Raw genomic sequence first — 26991 nt, 5'->3', positions numbered from 1 at the left:
TAATAATCCAAGTTTGTTAAAAGTAGGCTACCTGGGAAATTGCCCTTAGTTTAGGCTTTTGTAAAGTATCCTGCACAGGACAGATATTATCAAGGGTATAAAGTCACCAAAAGTGACAAAAGGCTATTTTTATATTATGGCTCTGCTCTAGAATTAAAACAATAGAGCGGATATTGTGCAATTTTTTTCTTTCTCTCGGACACTGGGCCTGCTTAGATCATTTTACTTTAGGTGAAAGCACAGTTATGGGGAATCCTTTTCACTCTATATCCAGTAGGCCTATATTCATTCAAATATCCTAAAAATATCTTAATCATGAGAATGGTGATTAGAGGAGAGTACTGATGGATGGGGTGTCTTTAAATATATTTCCAATTTAGCTATTTTTAGCTTGGTGTGACAAAAATTGCAGATTTTTAGTGAATATGGTAATCAATTTATTAAAGGTATCAAAGTACAATGGTATTACCTTCACAGCACCATACGTCCTCCGAAGGAAAATTTGTTTATAAAGTGATAACGTTAAGTGTTTTAAATATCTAATTTCATTAGCTGAATTTAGCAACAATATAAATATATATTGAAGGTCTTTAGAATTGTTGTGAAGGAATCGTTGTTATCAAATAAATCTTTTAAATTAGCAACTACTTCTCGACTCTTTTTCGTTTTCCTGCCTTGAAAGATTGACAATAGCAAGAGCCAATAGAATTCAAGTGCGGTCTGTAGGTGAGCATTTCATTGGTTGGGCCTACTGAAAGAATACGCCCCCTTCAACGGTTCAGTTTGTTTTGAACTAGAATTCAGCTACACATTTCTCGTTCGTAACGAAAACAAGTATTATATAATCGTTACATTATTATATATATATATATCATAATTTACTCGAATGAATTAGCACATCACATTCAAAAAGTGAAGAACAACGAAAAATTATGAATATGTAAAAATGACAAGTTTGAAATGGCTGTTATTGTTGTTTTAGCTCGCTAAACTCAGACAAATGGGAAAAAAATGACTAATTTGAGGGGGAAACGAATATTATATTTCGTGAAAGACTTGTTTATTTGAACGAATCAGTTGAGGGAATTATACAGTCACTCACATCTCGCCACCTACTGGACGTAACTTGCAGAAATGCCTCTGAACGAATCTTGTTGGTTTACGGATTCAAAAGATTCGACTCACCGATGAATCAAAAACAGTGGCAGTGTATCCTTGTGTGTGAATATCTCTTTAAGAATGAAGCTGAAATTGGATCCCCTCACCACCATCACATACAGCCATCATCAGTTTCACAAAATCATCCTCAACATGCTCTCACCGACGCGCGCTTATAAAAACCTACATGCATCGCAGTTTCCGATTATTATAAGGTCCTTCCGTTTGTATGTTTGATATGAAATCATGCATTTCATATCGCCGTGGAGAGAGGACAATCATGCATGTGTCTGACTGACGGAAAAAACACGGATTTTTATCAGCCCATGTTTTCAGACACCATGCACAACTAACCAACAGACATCATTGATGATTGATAAGAGGTAAGCATATGTGTTAATACACGTATTGCATGATATCAAGCAATATTTTATTGCATTATCGTTGTGTTTTCAGCCAGCATTGCGGTGTGATTTGGCCTAAAAGAAAGCAGGCATGTCGGTAACAACACGAGTCGATTTCAGCCCATCGCAATGTTTTTAGACACCTTTAATAGAGGTGATCTGATTTTTATTTGTGTTATCAAATTGCAGTCGATGTATACTTGACACGCGTCCATATTCATAAAATGCACATCTAAGCAAAAATATAGATATGTGTATTTGTTACACAAGCTATGCGGTTCAATGCAGCACAGTCGGAGTTAAATGACCGACTTTATTGACAAATGAAGGCGAAAATGACATTTAAAGGACAAAATTTAACATTTAAATATATTGTCCAGTCTGCACTGAAGATGCATGTCAGGATGAAGGGAAGCATTTTGTTCAGGTTTGCGACTATAAAACCATTAACTTTTTAACTTTATCTATTGAAAATATTAAATGCAACACAGATTTTCTCGAAGAGTTTGACATTTGTCATTAAAACAATGTGTTTCTGATTTCTAAAAAACTTTCAACTGGGGTCTTTTATTCTGCTCTTCCTTATTTGGGTTTACTTTCAGTTTTGAGAGCTGAAAAAAGAGAGAGAGTGTGTGTATAAAAATGACAGAAACATAATTTTATAAATATGATTTTTGAATCATGACTGATTATCCTTTTAAAAATAATCCATACATTTAATTTTAAACAGCTTATTTGTACTTATCAATAATAGTATCAAGTTTTTTTTTTTTTTTTTTTTTTTTTTTTTTTTAAACCAGGAAAGGAGTGGTTTAAGTTTTTTTTTTTTTATTGTCTCTTGTAACCAAAATCTTTCATTTAAACCAATAAAAATGCAGATCCTGTTGTAAATAATGTTCCATTTTTAACCCTTAGCAGATTTCGACTCCTATATTTTGTATATTTTTGTTTTTGCACTATAGTTTCCTCATGGTTTCCATGTTAAAGTATCTATTTCCATCCATCCTGCTGCTCTATGAGCCTTGCTTTGCTCAGCTAATCTTTCATTCATAAGGCGACACTGCTTCTCAACTTAATATATGATGCATTTACTCAATGCACTAAAGCATGCCAGCAATGCAGTTCTATCAGTGCTGTGATCCATCACGAACATGATAAACCTGTAAATCAGAATGGAAAGCATGCTAATCTACTCAATCTGTCTTTTCTGCCACTGAAAGATTTTACAGTTTGGTTTTTTGTTGTTTTGAGATGCATTTACACACAGCAGAATACGTACTATCACACGTGTGACCACATTTGTGAGAATGGCTGAACTTCCTGTTGTGTCATTGCTATACCTTGCTTTGTAACCTCTTTGGATGCCTGCATGCTATTCACATCCAGCATGAACCTGTATAGGCACTTTAAATACACTAACCCCCACTCTTCCTCTTGAGTGGGTGAACATGTGTGCATGGAACCTATTGCAACATAAAGAACAGCTAAATTTAGCTACAGCATGTTTTTGACTCCCATCACCCCATGAGGAGATGTGCTGATGTCACAGTCTTGGTTTAACCACTTATTAACCATTTAACTATTCATTATATTTTATATACAGGGTGTGCAATTCAGAGAAATGTTCATGTTATATATTTTGGTTGCCTTTTAAGTGTCCCCACTAACCCAACATAGACACGTAGACACAGCCAATGGCATTAGTTTGGGATGGAACTACCAATCAAAGGAAGACTTTTGTCGGAAAGCCTGGCGTTTTAGTACTGCTAGTAGTTTTTTTTTTTTTTTTTGTCATTGGAATACCCTTATTTGGGGCGGTGGAATTGGGTACTGTTTGTTGTAGCAATAATGAGCAAGTTAAGGCAAGTCAGGATAGGAATGATTGGCTAACTTTTAATTAAACACCCCTGTGAACAAGATGAGTCATTAACATTTGAAAGACTGCACATTTTAGATGTGTATCTCTGCTAAAGGTTAATATTGGCAACTTGGTACTCTCCAGTGTAGATGACCTCAAAGCTAGTAAACATGGTCTAAAAGCCACAAAACTCTGCGTCAGTCTCTTTTCACTACACTCTTAAGTGCAAAGGGTTCATGTTTTGTATTTTTCTATCATCCTTTGAACACTTGTAGCCTAAGGTAAGAGTGCGATTCATGTTTTCCATTAGCCATTATGTAACAGAGGTCATGAAAATAGATCAGCTGGAAGAGCATTTAGATGGCTAGTGGAAGATGTCTTGTAAAATGATGCTCCTTCCATGTGTATTTTTGAGTTTTTAGTTGTCAAGGACATACTTGTATTTCTTATGTACTGATATAGTGATATTAGTATATATATAAAATGTATAATATCTATTTGCGTCAAATTTTGAATCGTTGTGTAAATATGCCATTATGTAAATATATTTGATTGTCTGAGGAAATGTATTTAAAAACGATAGATAGATTTTTTATTTATTTATTTTTTTTTTTTAAATTTATAATTTATTTTTCAGGCATTAACATTAAACACACGATGGCGCATGTTGGAATCATGTAGACAAAACTGGTTGCACTGTATGTGTTTTGTTTACTAAAAATATTCACTAAGAAGAACTGAATCAATAGACACATTCGTTTAGGAATCATTTAGATATAAGTGGTTGCACTGTATGTTTTGATTCACCGCAAAATGCCTCAGAATCAGACTACTTTGGTCAAGCTGTGTGGTTCTGATTCACTTTCTAATCTATCTATCTATCTATCTATCTATCTATCTATCTATCTATCTATCTATCGTTCTATCGTTCTATCGTTCTATCGTTCTATCGTTCTATCGTTCTATCTATCTATCGTTCTATCTATCGTTCTATCTATCGTTCTATCTAGCTATAATCGATTAAAAATTTTAATCTAATTAATTACATACTCTGTGATTAATTAATCTAAGTTAATCGCATACATAATTTTTGCTGTGAAAGTATTAAATATTTCAATTCAAATGAATCAATGCAGGGTTTTTCCTGGGTCAAAAATGGTCTTCGGTGGTGACAGACATGGTCATCCACACAAACAGTAAAAAGTGCCCTACCCACATGATCTGCGAGCCCAAAACTGACAATAAAGTACCCGTCACTCTCACTGTAATTCTTTCTTGCCCTCTTTTCAAAAAATAAAAAATAAATAAAACAAAAAATATTTTATATATATATATATATATATATATATATATATATATATATATATATATATATATATATATATATATATATATATATATATATATATATAATATAGCTTTGTAAGAGAAGATGCTTTTTTGTTAAACCTGAAAAGTATTAAAAAGTAGCATTTAGAAGTTATATTAACTAATAATATAATTTTCTACCATATACAATTGAATGCACCTAGCTAACAACAACTTGCTTTGTTCTGGTTTCACCTCACTCCAGTCTAAACTAAAGGATTTTATAGGTAGGCCTAATTTACTACACATTGTCATTTAAATAACCTGAAAATATTGTGGATTATTAAGGCTAATTTTACTAATCACTCTTGCTAAATAGGGCACACTTATGTTCTCATTTCAGAGTAGTTCGAGTAAATTATTCATTATAGACCGTGTGGACAGATCAGTTGTTGTCATGATTCATTAAAATGAATCTGTTCAAATGAGTCATTGGGTCGCGAATTTGACATTAGCGGACGTTGACGCATTGCGTGCGAATCGCAAAAGATTTGTCAACACAAAAAAAACTCTTCACCACTGGATAGGATTTTCTTTTTGTTTACTGAAAGTGTGGTTTATGTCAGCTGCACGTGCAGGGCACCTGTCAGAGAAGATGAGGTGACGTTCTCTTGAGCACTATTCACACCCAATGGTTATTCAGGAAAAACATTCTCCGAATGCACCTTGTAAAACATTGATTCGGTCTTACGAACTTTTAGCATTGTGTCAGTTGATTTAGATTATTATGTGTGAGGTAGAGAGAGTGCAAAGACGGTGCTTACTTTGAAGACAGAGAGAGCTCGCGCGCACGAGGGAGGAGCTCTGCTCGTTCTGTCCGTCAGCGCAGCAGTCATCTCCCTCCTTCATTTTACAGTCGAATGGTGGCTAGAACGGCTTCAAAGGTCAATACGGAATGGATTAATCTGCGTTATTTTTATTAACGCATTATTTTTTCTCAGATTAATTAATCGAAATTAACATGTTATTTTGACAGCCCAAGTATATATATATACATATATCTGTGTGCTTATTTATTATTTGTTATTTTAATAACCATGTGGTTGTGCCGATTATTGAATAATCCAGAAATTACAAAAGAAGAAAAAAAAGCCTTGCTCAAATACTTAAAATGCTAAAAATGGCCTAGCCTCTAACTAGATTTAGTCCAGCTAACCATTTGAACATTAACCCTGTGGCTTTTTTCCCTAATGAACGTCCATATATGGCAAGTAAAGCCACTTGTTACAGGAAGTGAGAAAAGCTCAGGTGAGCATGAATGCAATGTCTGTCTTTTGCTCTTTGTGCCGATTTACTCCCGCTAAACCCAACTGGAATGCTGTGATTATTTTGGCCGAAGGTTTATCATTATGGATCACTGCTTCCTTGCTGTGTGCTTCAAAGGGGACAGACTTGTTTTTCTGGTGCACAATGAGCCATACTGAAAGAGGAACTGTTGACACTGTTGCTTTTCTTTTTTTTAACTTCAGACGAATTATTTCACCTTTAGGAGAAGGTTGACATTTAGATCCAAGCTCGGTGTGATGTGTATATACAGTACTACCATCAAGGAATACGTACGTATTGTTATTTATTTATTAAAACAGAAGCCAGCTGTTGACTTTCAGAGCAGTTGTCTAACCAGGATGTGTAAAACATCTGAGATTTTGGACAGTCTTTCGGAATGGTCAACAAACTCTTACGTCACACCTGGCAGCATTAATATCAACCAATGATGATTTAAATAAAATGTTCAAGACGATGTTTTAGTTTTATGAGATTTAGATAGAGAATTGGGCTTTATATCACCTCATTTGTTTCTCCACACTAACCCAGTAATGGCAGAGGGCATGTCTGTTAAACATTTACCTTACTGAGTTTTCCGTTGTGTGATCTCAACGGGACATTGATGTTCATGTCTTTCTGTAAAGCAAAGTCATCTCCTCTGCTCTTTTTCTTGCAGTGGGGTCGGGTGGCCATGGACCCCTTCAGCCAGCTGATCCTGCTCATCTCGGTGGTGAGTTTTTGCACCTTCCAGTGGCTCTTTCACAGCTTGAGCCCATGGGCGTCGTCCAGAATCAGCCCTGGCTTCCTCAAACTCACCCACAAACAGAAGATCGAGTGGAACTCAAGGTAACGAAGCATGCTTGTTCTTTGTTTTAGATGTTCAGTGTCTCCTAAGTATAAAATAGCTGTATGTGTTTGATTCACTAAAACGAATCGGCTTATAAGAGTCATTTGTTTAGGTATCATACCAGCCTGGTTGCACTGTGCATTTCTGATTCGTTTAAATGAACTGACTTAAAAGATTCAATGCGTACACTGAATGTTTTTGATTCACTAAAAAGAACTGACTCAAAAGATTCATTAGTTCAGGAATCATTTAGACACACCTGGTTTGATTCACTGAGAAGAACTGGCTCATAAGAGTCATTTGTTTAAGAATTTGGGAATCTTTTAAACATGGTTGCACTGTATGTGTTTGGTTTACTATTAAGATCCAGCTCAAAGAACTTATTTAAGAATCATTTGGTCGCACTATGTTTTTGATTCACTAAAAAAAAAAAAAAAAAAGTCTTTTTGTTTAGGAATGGATGAACCTGGTTGCTCTGTGTGGTTCACTAAAAAGAACTGAATTCACTGAAAAGAACTGAATCAATTCATTCAGCAATTATTTAGACATAAGTGGTTGCACAGTGTATGTTTTTGTTTCACTCATAAGAGTCATTTGATTAGGAATTCACACTGTGTGGTTCTGATTCACAAAAAAGAACTGACTCAAGACTTATTTGTTCAGGAATCATTTAGATATCTGACAAATATGCTTGGAAAGCTGCATCAAAAAAAAAAAAAGTTTTAGATGATTTAACAAGGTTAAAATGACTGTGCTACAAAAGTTCCTAGATAAATAAGTGTGTCCTTGTGAGATGTGGCCATATTATTGTTTGTAGCTCTTTGAATGTATTAAAGGGATAGTTCATCCAAAAATGAAAATTATCCCATGATTTACTCACCCTGAAGCCATCCTAGGTGTGAACCAACTATAAAAACTTGCATGCACAGTATGTTTTGATTCACTAAAAAGAACCAGTTCATAAGAGTCACCAAAAAGAACTGACTGAAAATACTTGTTTGTTCAGGAATCATTTAGACAACTAGTTGCACTATGTTTTTAAATTCACTAAAAAGAACCAGCTGTAATAGCCATTTGTTCAGGAATCAAATCACACTGGTTGCACTGTATTGTTTTGAATCACTAAAAAGACTCATTGCATGTGCTCTGTTTTTGATTCTCTAAAAAGAACTGGCTCACCCATTTAGGAATTGGACTATGCTGGTCGCACTATGTTGTTCTGAATCATTAAAAAGAAGTGACTCAGACTCATTAGTTTAGGAATCATTTAGGGAACTGGTCGCACTGTATGTTTTTGATTCACTGACAAGAACTGAGTCTTTTGTTTAGGAATCACACTACAGTACAATTACAATTATACGTACAGTTACTTAATGTCAAACTTTAATAGCCATTGTTAACAGACAGTATGTTGAATTTAGCCAGTGGATTCGCAGTGGCACTTCACCCTGATAAACGTCTACACTGTGGAGAGCAGGTTGTAAGCTGTCACTCAAAATGACTAATGTCTGCGTATGCAGAAAGAAACTGAGAAGCGATAATGTACTTATTTCAGCAGGCTGTCAAGAGAACAGCCAGCTGGAGGAGATCTTTAGATGTAGGGCACACAGCGTCTGGTTGATTGACAGCAGTCAATCGCTCTGTTTCGATTGGTTCAACTTGACATTGTTCTATGAGAGAAGCAGACCACTATAAACACAGCTGTCATGTGTGATTAAAACCTTTCCCTTGCGTGTCTCTGCAGGACTGTGTCCACGCTCCACGCTCTGTTGGTCGGCCTTTTCTGCCTCTACATCCTGTTCTTCGATGAGGCCGTCAATCAGGACCCCGTATGGTGAGCGCTCTGCCGTCAAGACTGACCCATCACACTGCATGCAGGGCATGCTGGGAAAGCGCTGCTCTTTACAGACTAGCAGGCCGCTGTCAGTAACTGTTGTAACATGGTCGTGCAGTAATCTCAGTGCCTTGTTCTCATCTTTACCACAACAGGGGAGATCCTACTCTGGTGAAGATAAACGTGAGCATTACTACAGGCTACCTCATATCTGGTGAGAGCTTATGGCAGATTTCTGATTTTGGAGGTGTTTTTGTTTTGAGAGCTGCATCATCATGCATAGAAATACTGGACATTTTTCTTGACAATTGGGTGTTTGTTAGGGATGCGCCGATACTGATGCCAAACTCATGTACTTGTACTCATACTCGTAAAAATACCCCCGATACCAAAGACCGATACCTCACGTGATGTAACTGACTAGGGATGCTCATTTCGGTTAAATTTCTCGACCGACAACTGACGCTCGTTATCCGATTATTAACCGTTAACTGATAAGATTATAATATTGTATAGCCTATATGATGATAATATGACATATATAGGCTATGACATTAAATAAAAAATACAATTGACGAGTGTCTGCGTCTTCCACGGGTTTATTTTAACATGCAAACAGCAGCATAGAACAGATAAACAACAGAATCTGGATTCACATTATCAAATTGTCACGCACCTGCAGCGTTTCTGACAACAGAAAAAAATAATTTAAATAAAAGGCATAAAATAAGTAGACCTACACTAAATATTTTTCACTTAAATGTTCAACAAATTAAGATGACAAAACAAAAACACGGTGAATCCATTGAAGCTTTGAACAACCGGTATTTTAGACATTTTTTCCGTCAAATAAAAATAGCAGGCCTACCTCAAGGATTGTTATTGTTATGACCACGGACGGTGCACGTGTGCATACCGAACGCGTCTTTCCGCGCTCATGGGCAAAGGAGTTTCTTTGAAAGGCTTGCGCACGAGACTGAGCGGAATGCGGGAAATGAAGTATACCAGGGCCCTAAATTGTAATGGACTGGAGCTCACGGTTCACATCGAGAGAAATGGGAACGCGAGGGTCACCGCGATTGCGACCGCAAAAGGCACTTTCACTTTCGTGATCAAAGTGCATGCCACTGATAAGCTTTGTAAATGCAGTAGTACAGTAGCTATACACATACCAATTAAACACGCAGGTCTCCTCGTGCGTCCTCTCCACTGTGTCGCCGGTCGAGGCAATAATTTTCGTTTCGCTTTTAGATATCTCTTTTATAGATGCCATCAATGCTTTTACCTTTCTAGATGTAATTACCGAACTCAAAACAGTCCATAAACTACAAATCCTCACGAAAACTTCAGTCAAGCCATCTCGCGCGTCAATCTGAGAGATCAGCCTCTTACCTTAAAGTGTCAAATTTCTCGGTTTCTGAATGGACGGTTTTGCTTGATTGACAAACGCTAACGTTCGGCCACGATTTATATACCATCGACCTGTCCTAAAACATTAGCACGCTGTGATCGATTGCTTGGAGATCGCGTGTTTCTCTGTTCGAGAGCGCATTTCCTCTTCTTCACATCTGCGACAAAACAGTTGATTATTTATGAACGAAAGCTCACAGAAACGTGAAAATGGTCTCATTTGAAAGAAAATATCCTAAGCTAAAAGATGATATATTTTGACTGATTGAAGCAGCCCTTATCAAAAGTGCGGGGGTCGATTTCTGTCTTTTCCTATCCCCCGTGCCAACGCCGCGCCTGACCCTTTCTATCGAAACGGTCACAGCAACTTCTTTTCGCTCGCTTCATTTTGCTTGTTGCTTAGCGAAATATGTCTGGCACGTGTGAAACGCCCCGCGAGTTAACAAATAAGCATATATGTATATATAGCATATTTTTCTTTAACATGCAGCAAAAAAAAACAAAACAAAACAAAAAACGTTTAACTGATAGTATTAATCGGTTAAAATTCTTACTTTCGGTTAACGGTTAAACGGTCAATGTGAGCATCCCTATAACTGACAGAATTTTCCGAGCTCAGAGACACCGACGGCGGCCGCAGAAACAATGAGGTGTGGAAATACTTCAAAATTAATCATGATTAAATCAGTTTTGCCCCTGATTGCATTTTTTGGAGTTTCTTATAGATATCTTTAAACTAAGATATATCTGGTAGATGCATTTAAATTGTTGTAAAGCCTGTTTCACAAAGGAAATGTCTCTCTAGCAACATTTCACCATCTATGTGTCCATTTTAATCTGGTTTTAGATGATTTAACAAGGTTAAAATGACTGTGCTACAAAGGTCCCTAGATAAATGTGTCCTTGTGAGATGTGGCCATATTATTGTTTGTAGCTCTTTGAAAGTATTAAAGGGATAGTTCATCCAAAAATGAAAATTATACTCACCCTGAAGCCATCCTAGGTGTAAATTTTCAGTGCTCAGAGACACCAGCGGCGGCAGCAGAAACAATGTCAGCCTCAGAGGTGTGGAAATACTTCAGAATTAATGATGACAACACACACATGCTTTCAATCACAGTTCGTTATCGATTAGTGAAGGCGGAATCGCGCTGAATGACACAGACCAGAAGCGCTCCCTCTCGCACACGCTCTTTCTCTTTCTTGTGTGCGATCCCCGTTCTCTCAGACGGCACGCAATCGGTTCTCCTTGCGCCTAAATGGTCAAATGCACACATAGTTGTCAAAATGTCCATCGTGTGGAGTATCTCACGTAAATACAGTCGGTTATGGCTTAAGTGGATGTAAACATTTGGGTAAAAACAGGATGTGTGTCAGTATCCATGGATTTGGTTTTAAAGGGACCGTAGCCTATATTTGTCATTAATGTTAATAATAAAACAACAAAAAAATGTATCCATGGTAAATAAACCTACTGTATCTGAAAAACAAGTTTATTTAATTTGTATCTCTATAGTGTTTGTTGTATTGTTTGTAAATTTCTTTTTTTATATAACAACAATTATATATGTTGGTAATTATGCCCTTTGAAGGTTATTGGACACTGTGAAGTTTGTGATAAGCACATAAAAATTATTACTTTTTTCATTAGAGTAATAATAAAGAAGCTGTCCTACATTCATTAGTCTCACCGTGTTGGGCTTGGAAAACTGCATCAAAAAAAAAGAAAAAAAAAAAAGCGAGAGAGAAATTAATAAATGTATAGGCATCGGTATCGGCGAGTACTAGAAAAAAAGTATCAGTACTCATACTCAGTCCTTTAAAAATGGTATAGGTGCATCCCTAGTGTTTATTGTTATATTAAGCATTTGATTTGAAAATTTAATTTGATTTCTTGTTTTTTGCCCCTGATTGCATTTTTTTTTTTTTTTTTGAGTTTCTTACAGATATCTTTAAAGATATATCTGATAGATGTATTTAAATTGTTGTAAAGCCTGTTTCACAAAGGAAATGTCTCTCTAGCAACATTTCACCATCTATGTGTCCATTTTAATCTGGTTTTAGATGATTTAACAAGGTTAAAATGACTGTGCTACAAAAGTCCCTAGATAAGTGTGTCCTTGTGAGATGTGGCCATATTATTGTTTGTAGCTCTTTGAAAGTATTAAAGGGATAGTTCATTCAAAAATGAAAATTATCCCATGATTTACTCATGTTGGAGGATTTCGATATAAGAGAAGAGGAGCTTGAGTTTGTTGAGCAGCCAATTTTTTTTTTAACCGTGAGAGGCGTCTGAGCTTATGCTACTCCTACATCCCGCGCCATGCATCGCGTCATGGGGTTACTCTTCATCTTCTTCATTTATATAGCGCTTTTCACAATACATATTGTTTCAAAGCAGCTTCAGAGTGACAATAGGAAAATTCTTTTTGAGCTAAAGTTGGATTTTGATTTGAATCACTTCCGTTGTAAACATTGTTAATTACTTTAGGGGCCGCTTAAATGACACCTTTCCCACTGAAAACCGAATACCTTCAATGCATTCCTGCCGTTCATTTACGCGTTTAGTCTGCGGGTTTGAGTGTGTATGTGCGCAGAAGCTTGGTCTTTTTTTTTTGACCTAATCTATGCAGCCTCACAATTTACATGGCACAAGTTGACTTGCACAGTATGCTAGTTAGTTTGAATTTATAAAGTTTTAAATATAGATATTTTTCTTACAAAAACGCATCACTTTGCTTCAAAAGGCCTTTTTTTTAACCCCCTGGAGCCGTATGGATTATTTTTTATAAAAAATAACTACCATTATAAAGCTTGGGAGAACCAGGATATTTTTTATATGTATCTCCGATTGTGTTCGTCTGAAAGAGGTGAGTAAATAATTTGGTAAATAAAATTTTTGGGTGAACTATCCCTTTAAGTCACTTTTGTGGCAGTGTTTTGTGTACATGCTAAATTAAAACTGCCAAATTCATATTCCTCAGTGTAGTACTGACTCTTCTTGCCTTTTTTTCTGTGTTTTTCAGATCTGCTGCTTATATTTTACTATTGGAGAGCAATAGGAGACAAGTTTTTTGTAATCCACCACCTGGCAGCATTGTATGCTTACTACTATGTACTGGTGAGTTCCCTGTTGTCCCATAACAGAACATGCAGGCAAGATGGGAAAGAGACAACCAAGAGTGAGCAGTGGTAGTGTCAGGTGTGCAGCTGGTGCTGAAAGCTCTGTGTTCCCTCGCCGACACTCCACGGCACGAGTGTTCACTTCTGACATAGCTCTAAACTATAAACAGAGGAACATAATGAACAGAATTCTCACGGTGGTCAGAAGCTGGAAGTCATTTTCTTCAGAAGGATTTATCCCATTTGTGTCATTCCAATCACTATTCACGTGTCGTCTTTTTTAAATGTACTGTAGCCATGCGTGTTACACATTTTGAGCATTCAGAGCACTCCTCCAACATTGTTAAAGTGAATGTTAGCTGCTGGCTTTCTGGAATATTTCTGATTGGTCATTTCTGCGGCACCGCAGGCAAATTGCAGCAAATATTTTTGTATAATGACCAGGCCACCAATATCTAGTTTCATGTCTGTCATTACGATCTGTGGTCTGTCTTTTTCCCACACAATTTAAACTCAAATCAATATTTATGTATTTATGCATTTATTTATCTAAGCATGCAAGTAGCAGTGTAATAAGTAGGATAATGAACTGTCAGTCAGTCATTATGGCAATATAAACCACAACAGAATCTTGTATCATTGTGATGGGTACATTATTTATATTACTTAAAAGTCTAGGAATTATTGTACAAAGAACCGCATCCTGTCATTCTAGTTTAGTGAACTTCTTTGGATATTTATAACAAAATTTGACTCCATATGGGGCCTGTGACCTTCTCTGAAGAAATAAGGGCCTTGTTAACTAAAGTATGTAAAGTTCTCATTTATAAAAAAAAGAAAGAAAAAAAAGTTAATATTAGGGATGAGCAATCCAACTTACTGGTTAATTTGTCCCCTATGATATACATATGTAAATATTATGTAGACTTACTGTTTATTTCAAATTCATGCTTTAATAGTAGACTAATTATTGCAGGTTTCATCAGTCCAGTCTGTGACTTGCAACACAAATGTCTGCGTTTAGCATCAAAGGGCGTCTTCAATGACTGTATTCTATAAAAATGACTATATTTTTTGCATTCCAATTCTACAGAGCCCCACATATGACATGCAGGAAAAAAATAGTAGGCTAAATCAGTCGCACGATTTACTAATTCGTTCCCACGATTTGCTACATCATGTGCACGATTTAGTAAAGCAAAGGAACTAATTAGTAAATTGTGTGCACAATTTAGCAAATCGAGGGAATTAAATAGTAAATAGTGTGCACGATTTAGTAAATCGAGGGAACGATTTAGCAAATTGGGAAAGAATTATTTAGTGCGCGCAATTTAGCAAATCAAGGGAACAAAATGGTAAATAATGCGCATGATTTAGTAAATCCAGGGAAAGAATTAGTAAATTGTGCACTCGATTTAGCAAATCGAGGGAACAAAAAAAGTAAATAATGCACATGATTTAGTAAATCCAGGGAAAGAATTAGTAAATTGTGCACTCGATTTAGCAAATCGAGGGAACAAAAAAAGTAAATAATGCACATGATTTAGTAAATCCAGGGAAAGAATTAGTAAATTGTGCACGCAATTTAGCAAATCAAGGGAACAAAATAGTAAATGTGTGCACGATTTAGCAAATCGAGGGAACAAAATAGTAAATAGTGTGCACGATTTAGTAAATCCAGGGAAAGAATTAGTAAATTGTCCACGCAATTTAGCAAATCGAGGGAACAAAAAAGTAAATAATGCGCACGATTTAGTAAATCCAGGGAAAGAATTAGTAAATTGTGCGCGCAACTTAGCAAATCGATGGAACGAAATAGTAAATAGTGTGCACGATTTAGTAAATCCAGGGAACGAAATGGTAAAGAGTGCGCTTGATTTAGCAAATTGAGGAAACAAAATAGTAAATAATGCACATGATTTAGTAAATCCAGGGAAAGAATTAGTAAATTGTGCACGCAATTTAGCAAATCAAGGGAACAAAATAGTAAATGTGTGCACGATTTAGTAAATCCAGGGAACGAAATGGTAAAGAGTGTGCTCGATTTAGCAAATCGAGGGAACAAAATAGTAAATAATGCGCATGATTTAGTAAATCCAGGGAAAGAATTAGTAAATTGTCCACGCAATTTAGCAAATCGAGGGAACAAAAAAGTAAATAATGCGCACGATTTAGTAAATCCAGGGAAAGAATTAGTAAATTGTGCGCGCAACTTAGCAAATCGATGGAACGAAATAGTAAATAGTGTGCACGATTTAGTAAATCCAGGGAATGAATTAGAATATTGTGCGCACAATTTAGCAAATTGGGAACAAATTATTAAATCGTACGCACAATTTACTTTTTTTCTAGCATGTCATGTACGGGGCTCTGTACGATTCTGACATCCAAATGAAACAACAAAACATTTTTCTCTTATGTGGATTTTGCTAATTTTCCTCCACTTGTTTTTCTGCCAACACTGTGCGCACGGAGCTGCAAGTGGCATAACTATTACGTCTGCTCCAAATTGGTCTATACAAATACATTCAAACTCTAAAAATGTTTATGCATCTTAGTTTATGCATTCTGTCTCATTCTGTCTAGTTTTGAGCACAATATCACATCTTCATGTAAACAATTTCTAAGAAATTTCTAAGTATTTTTTGCTCATCCCTATTTAGTTCATCCTTTGTTTATTGTTAAAAATGGTTTCCAAATGTTTGCATTTACCAGCCCAGATCTTTAACCACTAGACTACACCACCCACTGAGGCCACTACTGTTCACTCTTGGTTCAGTTGTACGGTTACCCTCTAGGTCACCAGGTTCTGTAGCTGAATATGCCGATGATGATGATGATGGTATTTTTTGCATGGAATGCTCATTGACGGTTATGCAGAAGTCCATTTTCTCCTCTTCAACTCCTGCTCTACCTCACTGACCCCCCCCCCACCTCAGCAACTCTAACGGTCAGTTGTGGCCCGGGTCTCGGCCCAGACTGCACCGGATTGTGTGCATGTGTTGATGCTCGCTGCTCCTGTGGTGCCGTTGGAGGGTTTCCTGTGTGCATGCTCTGATACCTTCCCCTGCTTTGAGCCGATCTTCCTCTCTCTTCTGAAAACTAACATCCACGTCTCAACTGCAGGATGAGTAACAGCCAGAAAGCGCTTGTTTGTTGGGCTGTGTCGAGATGCTCTATGATCCACACTCACGCTATGAGAAGGTTTTGCAGATTAACAGGTTGATCTGGTCCTCAACTGAAAATAACTACGCATTTAGTTTACATGTTGCACAAGTTGTTACTTGTGACTTTTTTGATAGAAATTTGAAAGAAATCTGATGAGAAAGAAAAAAAAAACTACACCTAAAACTGCATCAGTTGATGCTCAGTTGTTTGGCATGGGTGATTTTATGTATTTTGTGTGCAACGGGTGCCTTTTTTTGTTTTAAAAACATCAGAGTTTGTAAAAACATGAAAAACATGTCTTGGAATGATAATTGTGCCATTTCAAGCTAAATTAATATGTAGTAATGTACAGTCAAAACTAAATTTATTCCAACACCTTGAACATTTCATTCATTAATACAGTTTATTCACTATAGTTTAAAATGGTAATAAAATATGACAAGATCTCAGAGTTAAACTGTGGCAGAAAAAACATGGTCAGGTCAAAGTGTCTGAATAATTTTTGGTTCCAAATTTTTATCAACTTTACTGTTAGTCCACTGTATGAATCATTTTTGGGTATAATATGTCACAGTTTACTTTATTTTGCTATCCTCACTTACATAAATGAACTATAGTGTCCTGCACCCACTAGTAAAAATATATCAAAAATAAAAAATATACTATATGTAATTTCAGCAAGACAACAGAGTTGACGTGACATGACAAAATGTTCCCTTTATTATATTATATTATATTATATTATATTATATTATATTATATTATATTATATTATATGTGTGTAATATATATATATATATATATATATTTTAATTATTGCTATTTGTACAAATATAGTTTCAGTAAACAGTTTTGTTTACTTAATTTTAAGACCACAGAACTACAGAAAACATTCGAAAATACAATATATATATATATATATATATATATATATATATATATATATATATATATATATATATATATATATATATATATATATATATATATATATATATATATATATATAATATGTATGTGTGTGTGTGTGTTAGTACATTTAAATTTTTTTTTTATACATTGCCATAAGATGAAGTTGGCATATACTTTTATTTGTTCAAGTAGTTAATATATAAACTTCATAACTAACATGTTTTTCTTGTTCATGCTTGCACATTGTGTGTAGTAATGCATGAATAGTTAAAAAACAATATACTGTAACATATTATTACTTATGTTCAGCTATAATTCCACTATCTGCCTTGATATATTACTATCTGATATATTACAAAACAGGGACCCAAAAGGCACCCGTTAAGTAAAATGACCATGAAAAATGATTTCTTGTGGCCTAATTTGATCTTAGTGTGTACATTTCTAAAAATCAGCGGCACAAAAAAAAAAAATTGATTCCTAAATATGCATCTGGGGCAGCGACTTTATTGTTGCTTATATACCTTACAGTTACCTTGATTTAATGCAGCTTTGAGGATCGCCTCAAAACCTGAACGTGCATTTTGTTTTCAGGATGTAGACCATACTGTCACTGGTCACTTTTATGACTGCCTTTTCAAGCCTTTTTCTAAATTATTACAAGATAATAGATGTAATTTAACATGGAGCTGGAAGTCTCTGTTGGGTCTCACTGAGTAATTAAGTCTGTCGTTCGAAATGTCATTCGTTGTTATTGTTTCCTGTGTTTAGAAATGCTATTAGTGTTCAAACCAGAACTTTTTAGTGTCTTTTTGTTATTACATACTTCCCAGACTAAATGATATAACATTCGCCTTATTTTTAGAACGTTAAAGCATAATAAACCCCATCAATCTTTTCAGCATTTAATAATTGTGCTTCAAATTAAGAACAAAGCGTTTCGCTATATTTAGTGATGCCACGTAACCTTTAACAGTCTCTCTACTTTTTTAAAAATTTATTTAAGTAGAGTGCAATTGAATTAATTTGTCAGTGTATCGTGCGATTTGTTCCTCATAGTGCATGTCCAACGAGTCTTAAGTGTTGTTGCTGCTTCTGTGTCGTTCGTTCTTTTTGCATTTTTTCTGCACCTTTTTTTCCAAGAAATCTGTCTGTCAGTCTGTCTCTGTCCCACCTAACATGACTTCTTGAATAACGCAGCCTCACTTCCACTGACCAGCAAAACCCTTCATGCAAAAACTACCAGTGTCACTGTTAGTCGGATTAAGAGTTGAGGGCTAGGCTTGGCTGATCTAGATGGACTCTCTCCTGTCTTGTCTGCTATTCTGCTGTTATGGAACTCTGAGCAGTTACTGAAGCCCAGTTACAGTATGGACTTACCAGTACCTAGGGGTACCAGCATGCATCTGCTAGCCAACCTGATTATTATTATTTATTTTTTGTTCTTGATATTATATGGTCTATTTTGCAGTAAGTATGCTAATGTGTGTTTTAATCGCAGCCCTCAAGGTGAGTGTGTTACTGAGATGCAAAAATGTTCATCCTCTTGCTGTAGGAATGATAATGTTTTGAGAGGAACATTTCATTGGCACAGACTCAAGGAAAGGCTATAAAAGGCTTTAATGAACAAAACATGCATGGCTGACCATTGCTGCACTGATACAGTGGGATCTAAAAGTCTGAGACCAATTGAAAATATGGGATTTTTATTAGTTCACCCAAAAATGAAAATTCTGTCATCATTTACTCACTCTCATGTTGTTCCATAACTGTATTAATTTCTTTCTTGTGAGCACAGAAGAGGTTTTGGATCCTACGGAAGAGGATTAGGGCCAAGCAATAATAAAAAAATAAAACCATCTTTTAAAGTTTTAAATTTTGAGAAAAAACTCGTTCAAGAAGAGTCGAGATAAAATGTTGAGAATAAAGTCATTAAATTACGAGAAAAAAGTCGTTAAATTACGAGAACAAATTCGTTAAATTGTGAGAAAAATGTGATTAAATTTTTCTAGAAAAAAGTCGAGATAAAATGTTGAGAATAAAGTCATTAAATTAACAAATTTTTTCTCGTAATTTAACGACTTTTTTCTCGTAATTTATTGACTTTATTCTCAACATTTTATCTTGATTTTTCTCGAAATTTAACAACATTTTTCTCATAATTTAACGAATTTGTTCTCGTAATTTAACGACACTTTTCTCTTAATTTAATGAGTTTATTCTCATAATTTAATGACTTTATTCTCAACATTTTATCTCGACTTTTCTCAAAATTTAACGTATTTGTTCTCGTAATTTAACAACTTTTTTCTCGTAATTTAATGAGTTTATTCTCGTAATTTAATGACTTTATTCTCAACATTTTATCTCGACTTTTTTTTTATTTAACAACATTTTTCTCATAATTTAACGAATTTGTTCTCGTAATTTAACAATTATTTTCTCGTAATTTAACAAGTTTATTCTCAACATTTTTTCTCAACCTTTTTCTCAAAATTTGACGAGTTTTTTCTCGAAATGGTTTTATTTTTTTATTATTGCTTGGCCTTAATCCTCTTCCGTATGATCCCAATTGACTTCAGTAGTATTTTTTTTTTCATACTATGGAAGTCAATGGGGACCAAAAATAGTCAATTTTCAAAATATGGAAATTCATACAGGTTTAGAACAACTTGAGGGGTAAGTAAATGATACAATTGTAATTTTTTGGTGAACTATCCCTCTAGGGGTACGTTTACATGTTTTTAGAACGATCCCCATTCATACGGATCTGCAAAAACTACTTAAAATGCTGTATTATGCTGTCAGGCCAGTAGTTGGCGACGTCACTTTGTAAAGAAACATTATAGACCGTATACGTAATACACATGCGCATGATATCACATTATATACATTTTTATTTTAAATTATGTTATTATATATTATATGTAGTATATTTGTTTCGATAATATTATCTTAATATATTATATAGTGAAGAAATCGAAATAGAAGTGTTTTCATTAGTGGTCTCAGACATTTGGACTCAGACTGTATGTGCCTGACAATATGTGGCTTATCTGAAATGCTGACTGTTATTATTGACAACACAGTTTTGGTTTTTAATTTCATAATTATCTTTTCAGTTGTTAGGTCTTGTTTCTGTTAACATTTTACAGTAATTATGGTACTAAAGTGACTTCAAAATGGCAAAGATCAGTGATATCAAGAAAAAACGTTGGCACAGTTTGACCGCACTATTAAAGCCAGAATATTTATTTATTTATGAAAAATAGATATTTGTTCATGATGTATGACTTTTAACAAATCATAAATGCAACACATTAATTATCATTAATTCTGCTACTCTCAATACATAAGTGCAATATTACTTCTTTTTTTTTTACTCATAATGCAAGCAATTTATCACCACTACATATTCACTAAAAATAAGCAGCTTAATATAGACAGTAAATACTAAAAAGCATTTTTTGATCTAAAAAAAAATAAAAAATACATCCTGTATTAACAGAACAACAGTATCCATTCCACCTCCTTTCTGTTTTCTACTTTTATTTTTTATGTCTGTCAGACTGAAGTATCATAACTCGGCACCCAGGCAATTACTGCGGTTACCTGACAGCGGGAGATATTGGGACTATTAGAGCTGATTCATGAGGCTGTGCCTTTCTGTGTAACTTGTGTCTGTGTCATTGTTTGTTTGTTCTTCACCTTGTGTTCCCAGGGTCAAGGAATGTTGCCTTATTTTGCTAACTTCCGTCTGCTTGCAGAGTTTTCCACACCGTGTGTAAACCAACGGTAGGTATTTGGCTGATCAAAGTTCAAGATGTGAAAATAATGATGAAAAGACGTGAATGTAGTTATTTTTACGGCACACCTAATTCCATTTGTAGGAGTTTACCTGTCAGGCCACTAAATTTATGGGCCGAGAGTATTTAAATGAATCATGTAAGATGATTTACTAAGATGTGCGTTAGTCAATCTAGTGGTAATTGCGCCAATATTTAACACCCAAAAAGTATGTCTTTACCGATTTTGCACCTGACATGACATTGTCAGCAGATCACTCATAGAATGTTTTATTCCCATTTGCACTTTTATTGCACAGTAATTTGCTGATTAGTAAATTTGGCACCATATGCTCTATTTTCCTCAAAAAATATGTTGCTTTACAGACATTAAATGTAGGGATGTCCCGAGCCGATCCCAAGGATTGGTTATGATTGTTATATTGGAATTACTTCTTAGCCCTTTTTTTTTTTTTTTTTTTTTTTTTTTTTTAAAATTTGAGCCCCTGTCCCTGAAAAACACTTTGCATGGCCTTGTATACATTGGATTGAACTTTTTTGCGACTAAATTTTGTTAGAGGTTGCCACCACCAACTGATAAGTGCTGACATTTCTGCTGCATATGAGAAACATCAAACGGCAAACGAAAGCAGAACAAAATCATGCTACTCGTTTGAGCTGCACAGTGTGGACCATTCATCAGCTCGGACCAATATCTAGTGAGAAACTTTCAATATCAGATTAAACGGTGCTGGCTGCCATAAATAAACAAGTTATAGAAGGCTTTTCAGTTCACAAATCACCAACATTGGCCATGGATTTAACGTAGTAACGCTAACTGCAACCATGGTATTGTGTAACAAATAGTCGAATGTTTTTACATTATTCATTTCAGGGTTTCTACAACCTTTTGACATGTTGGAAAAAGTGTCAAATACTTGAAAGTTCTTAAAAAGTGCTTGAATTTCACTCTCAAAGCACTGAATATTATCTAGCTTAATTTTTTTTATGTTATGTTATGACCAAAAACATTTGTTCATCTATCAAAGATAGATGATAGATTTGTAAAACTAAAAGTTTCAAGAAGTAGGAAAACTAATTTGGCAACAAACACTTTTTTGTTTAAAAAAAAAAAAAAAAAAAAATTACCACTATTACCAGTAGATGGCGGCAGATGATCACTCATTGGCCTGTTAGCCATTTCCACTCCCTAATATTTTTTTCACACATTTTGCTTTTAAATTTATATTTTGATTATTAAGAAATCCCTATTATAAAATATCAAATCAACAAGAAATCAAATTTAGTCAAAGTTTGACACTTTTTGTACTGAAGTATGTAGGAAGAAAGTAGGAAAAGTCAAAGTCTCATGAACAACAGAAAAAAAAAAACTAAGCAAGCAAAGAGTGCTTCTTTTTATAATCACTGAAGCTATCGGTTCTGTATAATGCTATAGAAGAACATTTACCTGTTTCCCTATAAATTAGGTTGTTGTTGTTAATTTTATCTGCATCACAACTCAAGCTCAGTGCTTTACTGTCAAATTTGAATTTCCAAGAAATAAACATGTATTATCACACAATCTCCCCTCTACAATCTCCCCACAATCACTACCAAATCAGGTGCTGGCTATATCATCTGTAGAACTTCTGTAGAGCTCTCAAATGTTAGTCTGGAGTCCTGTACTTGAAGTTTGCACCAAGCACTAGAAAAATACAAGTATCGGATCGGACACGATATCGGCAGATACTCAATATTCATTGACTCGGGACAAAATTGTTCGGGACATCCCTAATTAAATGTTTAAAATGGCATTTCATGCCGTCTTTGTTAAGAAATTGTGTTAGCATATTAGTTTACAGCATGTCACTTTGCTCACCTGTGTTTTCCAGCTGGTTCTTTGAAGTGTTAGGTTACCCCAAAGTCTCCAAGCCCAACATGGCTAACGGGGTACTGATGGCGGCTGTGTTTTTCCTGGTGCGGATCGCTGTCATGCCAGTATACTACACCCGAATGTGCTCCGTGTACGGCACGGAGGCCTTCTACAGGGTCTCCTTCGGCGGCCGCAGCGCTTGGATCTTCTCCAGCATCTGCCTGGACATCATGAACGTCATGTGGATGCATAAAATCGCCCGCGGCTGCTACAAAGTCTTGCGTTCCAGCCGGAGGTCCAAACCTGAGACCCAGGAGAACGGAAAAACCGATTGAGCGCAAGGAACTGGCTTAAAAGACGTTGAATTTGCTCACAAGCAGGGTTGCTGTCATACTGAAGATCTTCAAGGGAGTGGACACTGTTGCGTGATAGTGACCCGGTAGAGAACGAAAACCACCCCCAGAGCAATATTTCACAGAGTTAAGACCCAAAACTCTGATAAAATGAGATCTAGTACACCAGAAAAGACTGGCCGCCCACTTTATTTTGTGTTTTAAAAACTGTACGTCAAAAGTGCAAACTATGCACTGTACAAGACCACCGGCTGAACTGTATTTTACTGTTTGTTTCTACAGTAAACACCTGAGGGTGGTTTTAATTTTAAACAGTGGGCAGGTAAACCGCATTATTTATTCATCAAAGTTCAGTCCGTCGCTCTCAATCACTGTACTGTGCAAAGGGGCCAAGCGGTCAGAGAGTCAAAGCCGCGAATACTGACTGTGAAAGATTCACCCACACAACTGCACTGCACTAAACGAGGAAAATCAGCGATCGGGATCAGTGTACTCGAGACGAATCTCTTGGAAAATCCACCGTCATGCTGTACTTGCGACGTATTAGATATTTTATCTGATGGACCGTTGAGATCTGAGGTCAAATGTGGGTTAAATAGCCAAAAAATATTTTATATGTATAGAAGATACGAGCAGTAAACTCTTCTCATTGCAATTGCATTCATACGAAACTGTTTTAAGAATGAAATCGGTTTACACTCGCTCCAGATTCCGTTCTGATTCCGTTGCGTTTCCACGAAACAGACGTCACGATTTGTTCGCACTGTACAGTTAATTGCATGCGGCAATGTTGTTCTCTGAATGTTTGCATTGTACATAGAAATTTTATTGAACATACGATAATTATTTTATTTACGTTCGTGTACAGTGTATCCAATCAATACTGAACTTAAACCGATTTATGATTTGGAAATGGTTTTAAAAGGAAATTCAATTTGTGTAGCTCGTGAATGTTCGAGGAGTTCTCGACGCCGGTGTCGAATAGTTTTCCTGCATCGTATCTAATTTATTGAACCAGTTTTACACTGGGAAAGGCATGATAATGTTTGTACGACATATTTATTATTTTTTAACAGAAAGATATAAAAGTCGTCAATGTATCTGAGTAGATATACAGCATATGAGAGATTTCACAATACAGAGATACTTTTATGAATTCATTGTCACTATGTAAGACAAATTTAGTGTAGAATATTCATGCTGTACACACATGCATTCGGTGGCGGCACAGATGTGAGTGCATGAGTAGTTTTACTGATTTCTGAAAGACGGCTTCATCGATTTGCGTGGAAACGATTTTAAATAGGCTCTGTTTTTATTGAACTTACTACTTGAATTTTGAAATGCGTTATTCTGAGAGACAGACCTATGAAGAATTGTCTTTTATTGGCACAAGTTATACAGGAATCCATGTTGTGATTTTTGCCTTTGCATTCGATCACTTAAAATGCCTTTTTGTTTTGTTCAATAAACATCTTTTATTTACTTCTTCTAGTGTCATTTTGTAGCACATGGGTCATTGTATGGTCATGCAAAGGATGAATGATTATCGATATGATTGTTTTATGTTTTTAGTTCTTGCTAATGTTACAACCAAAGGTCAGAAGTAAGAATGGCTGTTTGGAGTCTTAATCTTAAGTAAGTAAGTGGTGACACACCAACAGTCTTGGTATAATTTTGCAGAAAACCCCAGTTTGGCTTACAGACATGCATTATAACACACTGTTCTAGTATAATATGAAACGAGGTTTTTCAAAACCTCATGTTGCAGGTCATTTCCAAAGCGGCATTGATCTATGAATCTGTGGGCAGTTATAGATTTTTTTTTTTTTTTGCCAAGACAATATTGAATTGTACTTTTCCACTTCTGATGATTTTTGGGAAATCCTTTCAACGCATCAAGGTCCAAATAAACCAGTGTTCGGCGTTAATGTTTGGTTTATGAAACGTGGAGATGCATAATATAATGGCTGGATGTGTTTTTATTATTGATGCGTTCCATACAGTAATGTCACAGGAAGTTGTTGCCATGTAAATGTTTACATATGTTCTTACAGTGGCCACAGGGATCATGTTCCCACATACTGAAGGAAAGTGCATGTTTCTGAGGAATGACACAGCAGTTATTTTTGAACATGTTTATTCTTAATTTGTCACTTATGTTATGTCATTTGCCTCAATAAAGCAATATGCTCATTTTGATCCATAATCATTTGGTATGTCCCTTCTTCAGATGTGGTGGTTTGTATGTCTTACCTATTTAACATTTAATTAAGTGAGACACTACAGGCAAAAACACACATGTATCTGTCAATTTTGAGATTTTGGCACTTTTCATAAAGTGTCGTTTCAGATATCCAAAATACACTATCTATTTGCATCTGTAGATATCAATTACAGTACATATCTTTAAAGGCCGTTTTCTCAAAATTCCTGCCGAAAGCTCCACTTCAGTAACGTTTTATTCCCATCTGTATTCTGAAGGTGCTTACAGAGGGGTTTGTTTATATATAATATGCCTGATTTATACAATTTATTCCTAAAAATGGTGAAAATGTGTTTTTCTGGCTTAATGTATGCAAATTAGTGCATATTTAATTAATGACTTGTTTGCATATTTAATCATTTCAGAAAACTTTAATCATTTCAGCAATTCTTAAGGCAAGACACCCCAGGTGAATTGGGTAAAAAAAATAACTAATTGATATCACCATACTAGGTGATTGATTACATTAAAAATTGCAAACATTTTTTGTATTACAAGTTTTCTAAAATGTAATGTTTAAATATGCAAATGAGGCATTATCTAATTAAAAATGCGCTAATTTGCTTACATTTCTAGAACAAAAATCTGAATGTTGGATAAAGTCAGGTTCAAAGTTCTCATTTAATTTTTTGGACATATTAAATTCAAAGGTTTTTACAGAGGGAATTTTGGATATCTCTTTTTATCACTCCATAAGTCAGAAAAAAAATATTTTCACCATTTTTTAGGAATAAAATGTCGTATAAAATCAGGCAAATTATATATATCAACAAATCCCTCGTTAAAAACCTTCAGAATATAGATAGGAATAAAACTGTAAAGTTTGGTGTAAATAAGTTCTGCTGAAGTGGAGATTTCTGTCTCAGAGCAGGAGAAAAAACTCATTTTGAGAAAACGGCCTTTAAAGGTATTTACTGTAATTGAAATCTATAGATGCAAATAGATAAAGTGCTATAAAATATACACTTAAAAGTGTATTTTGGATATTTTCTTTCCACCAGTCTGAAAAAACACTTTATGAAAAGCCAAAAAGTGCAAAATCTCAAAATTGACAGGATCCTGAAAAAACTGTTTTTGCCTGTATAGTGCCTGTAATCAACTAGGGAAGTATAGTGATATTTTTAAGTTAATTGTTTTTACCCTATTCACCAGTCTTGCCTTAATTTATTATTATTTCAACTTAATCATGGTTTTTAGTGCACTAGAAAGCACACAGAACATATATTACATTTAAAGATTCTACATAATTATTATTAATGTTATTAATTAATTTAAATAATGTTCCATGAAAACTCCTAACTTAAATAGGCAAACAATAGCCTGGTTTCACAGACAGGGCTTAGGCTAGTTAGTTCAATAAGGACAT

The 26991-nt window shown here is 35.2% G+C and overlaps 1 protein-coding gene and 1 long non-coding RNA gene across 7 annotated transcripts in view; one reads left to right on the top strand and one right to left on the bottom strand.

Moving 5' to 3' along the window:
• Nucleotides 1-6773, bottom strand: part of LOC137013428 (uncharacterized) — a 40262-nt gene extending 33489 nt beyond the window's left edge. For all 3 annotated transcript variants that reach the window (XR_010893727.1, XR_010893728.1, XR_010893729.1), the window contains exon 1: nucleotides 6637-6773. This is a non-coding gene — a long non-coding RNA (uncharacterized lncRNA). The remainder of the gene's footprint in view (nucleotides 1-6636) is intronic.
• On the top strand, nucleotides 1236-25556 carry tlcd4a (TLC domain containing 4a). Of its 4 annotated transcripts, none has more exons than XM_067377170.1 (7): nucleotides 1236-1541; nucleotides 6731-6900; nucleotides 8646-8735; nucleotides 8891-8949; nucleotides 13172-13266; nucleotides 21070-21143; nucleotides 23026-25556. In XM_067377170.1, the coding sequence occupies exons 2-7, from the start codon at nucleotides 6746-6748 to the stop codon at nucleotides 23339-23341; spliced, it is 789 nt and encodes a 262-aa protein (XP_067233271.1). In that variant the 5' UTR covers nucleotides 1236-1541; nucleotides 6731-6745; the 3' UTR covers nucleotides 23342-25556. The 4 variants fall into 4 exon arrangements, with proteins under 4 accessions (XP_067233271.1, XP_067233270.1, XP_067233272.1 ...); XM_067377169.1 differs by lacking the exon at nucleotides 1236-1541 and adding an exon at nucleotides 3575-3701; XM_067377168.1 differs by lacking the exon at nucleotides 1236-1541 and adding an exon at nucleotides 6035-6344.
• Nucleotides 25557-26991: the final 1435 nt, after the last annotated feature.

The sequence above is a fragment of the Chanodichthys erythropterus genome, chromosome 23 (genome assembly GCF_024489055.1).
Source record: "Chanodichthys erythropterus isolate Z2021 chromosome 23, ASM2448905v1, whole genome shotgun sequence".
Classification (NCBI taxonomy): domain Eukaryota; kingdom Metazoa; phylum Chordata; class Actinopteri; order Cypriniformes; family Xenocyprididae; genus Chanodichthys; species Chanodichthys erythropterus.
The sequence above is the reverse complement of the archived record's forward strand: the minus strand, read 5'-3'. Positions and strand labels throughout refer to the sequence as shown.

Bases quoted from the DNA above. Each gene is read 5' to 3' on its own strand.
- tlcd4a (XM_067377168.1), top strand. From the start codon at position 6,312: ATGTGTATATACAGTACTACCATCAAGGAATAC. The intron at 6,345-6,730 runs GTACGTATTGTT...TTTTTCTTGCAG, and splicing joins GTACTACCATCAAGGAATAC to TGGGGTCGGGTGGCCATGGA. The intron at 8,736-8,890 runs GTGAGCGCTCTG...TTACCACAACAG, and splicing joins GTCAATCAGGACCCCGTATG to GGGAGATCCTACTCTGGTGA.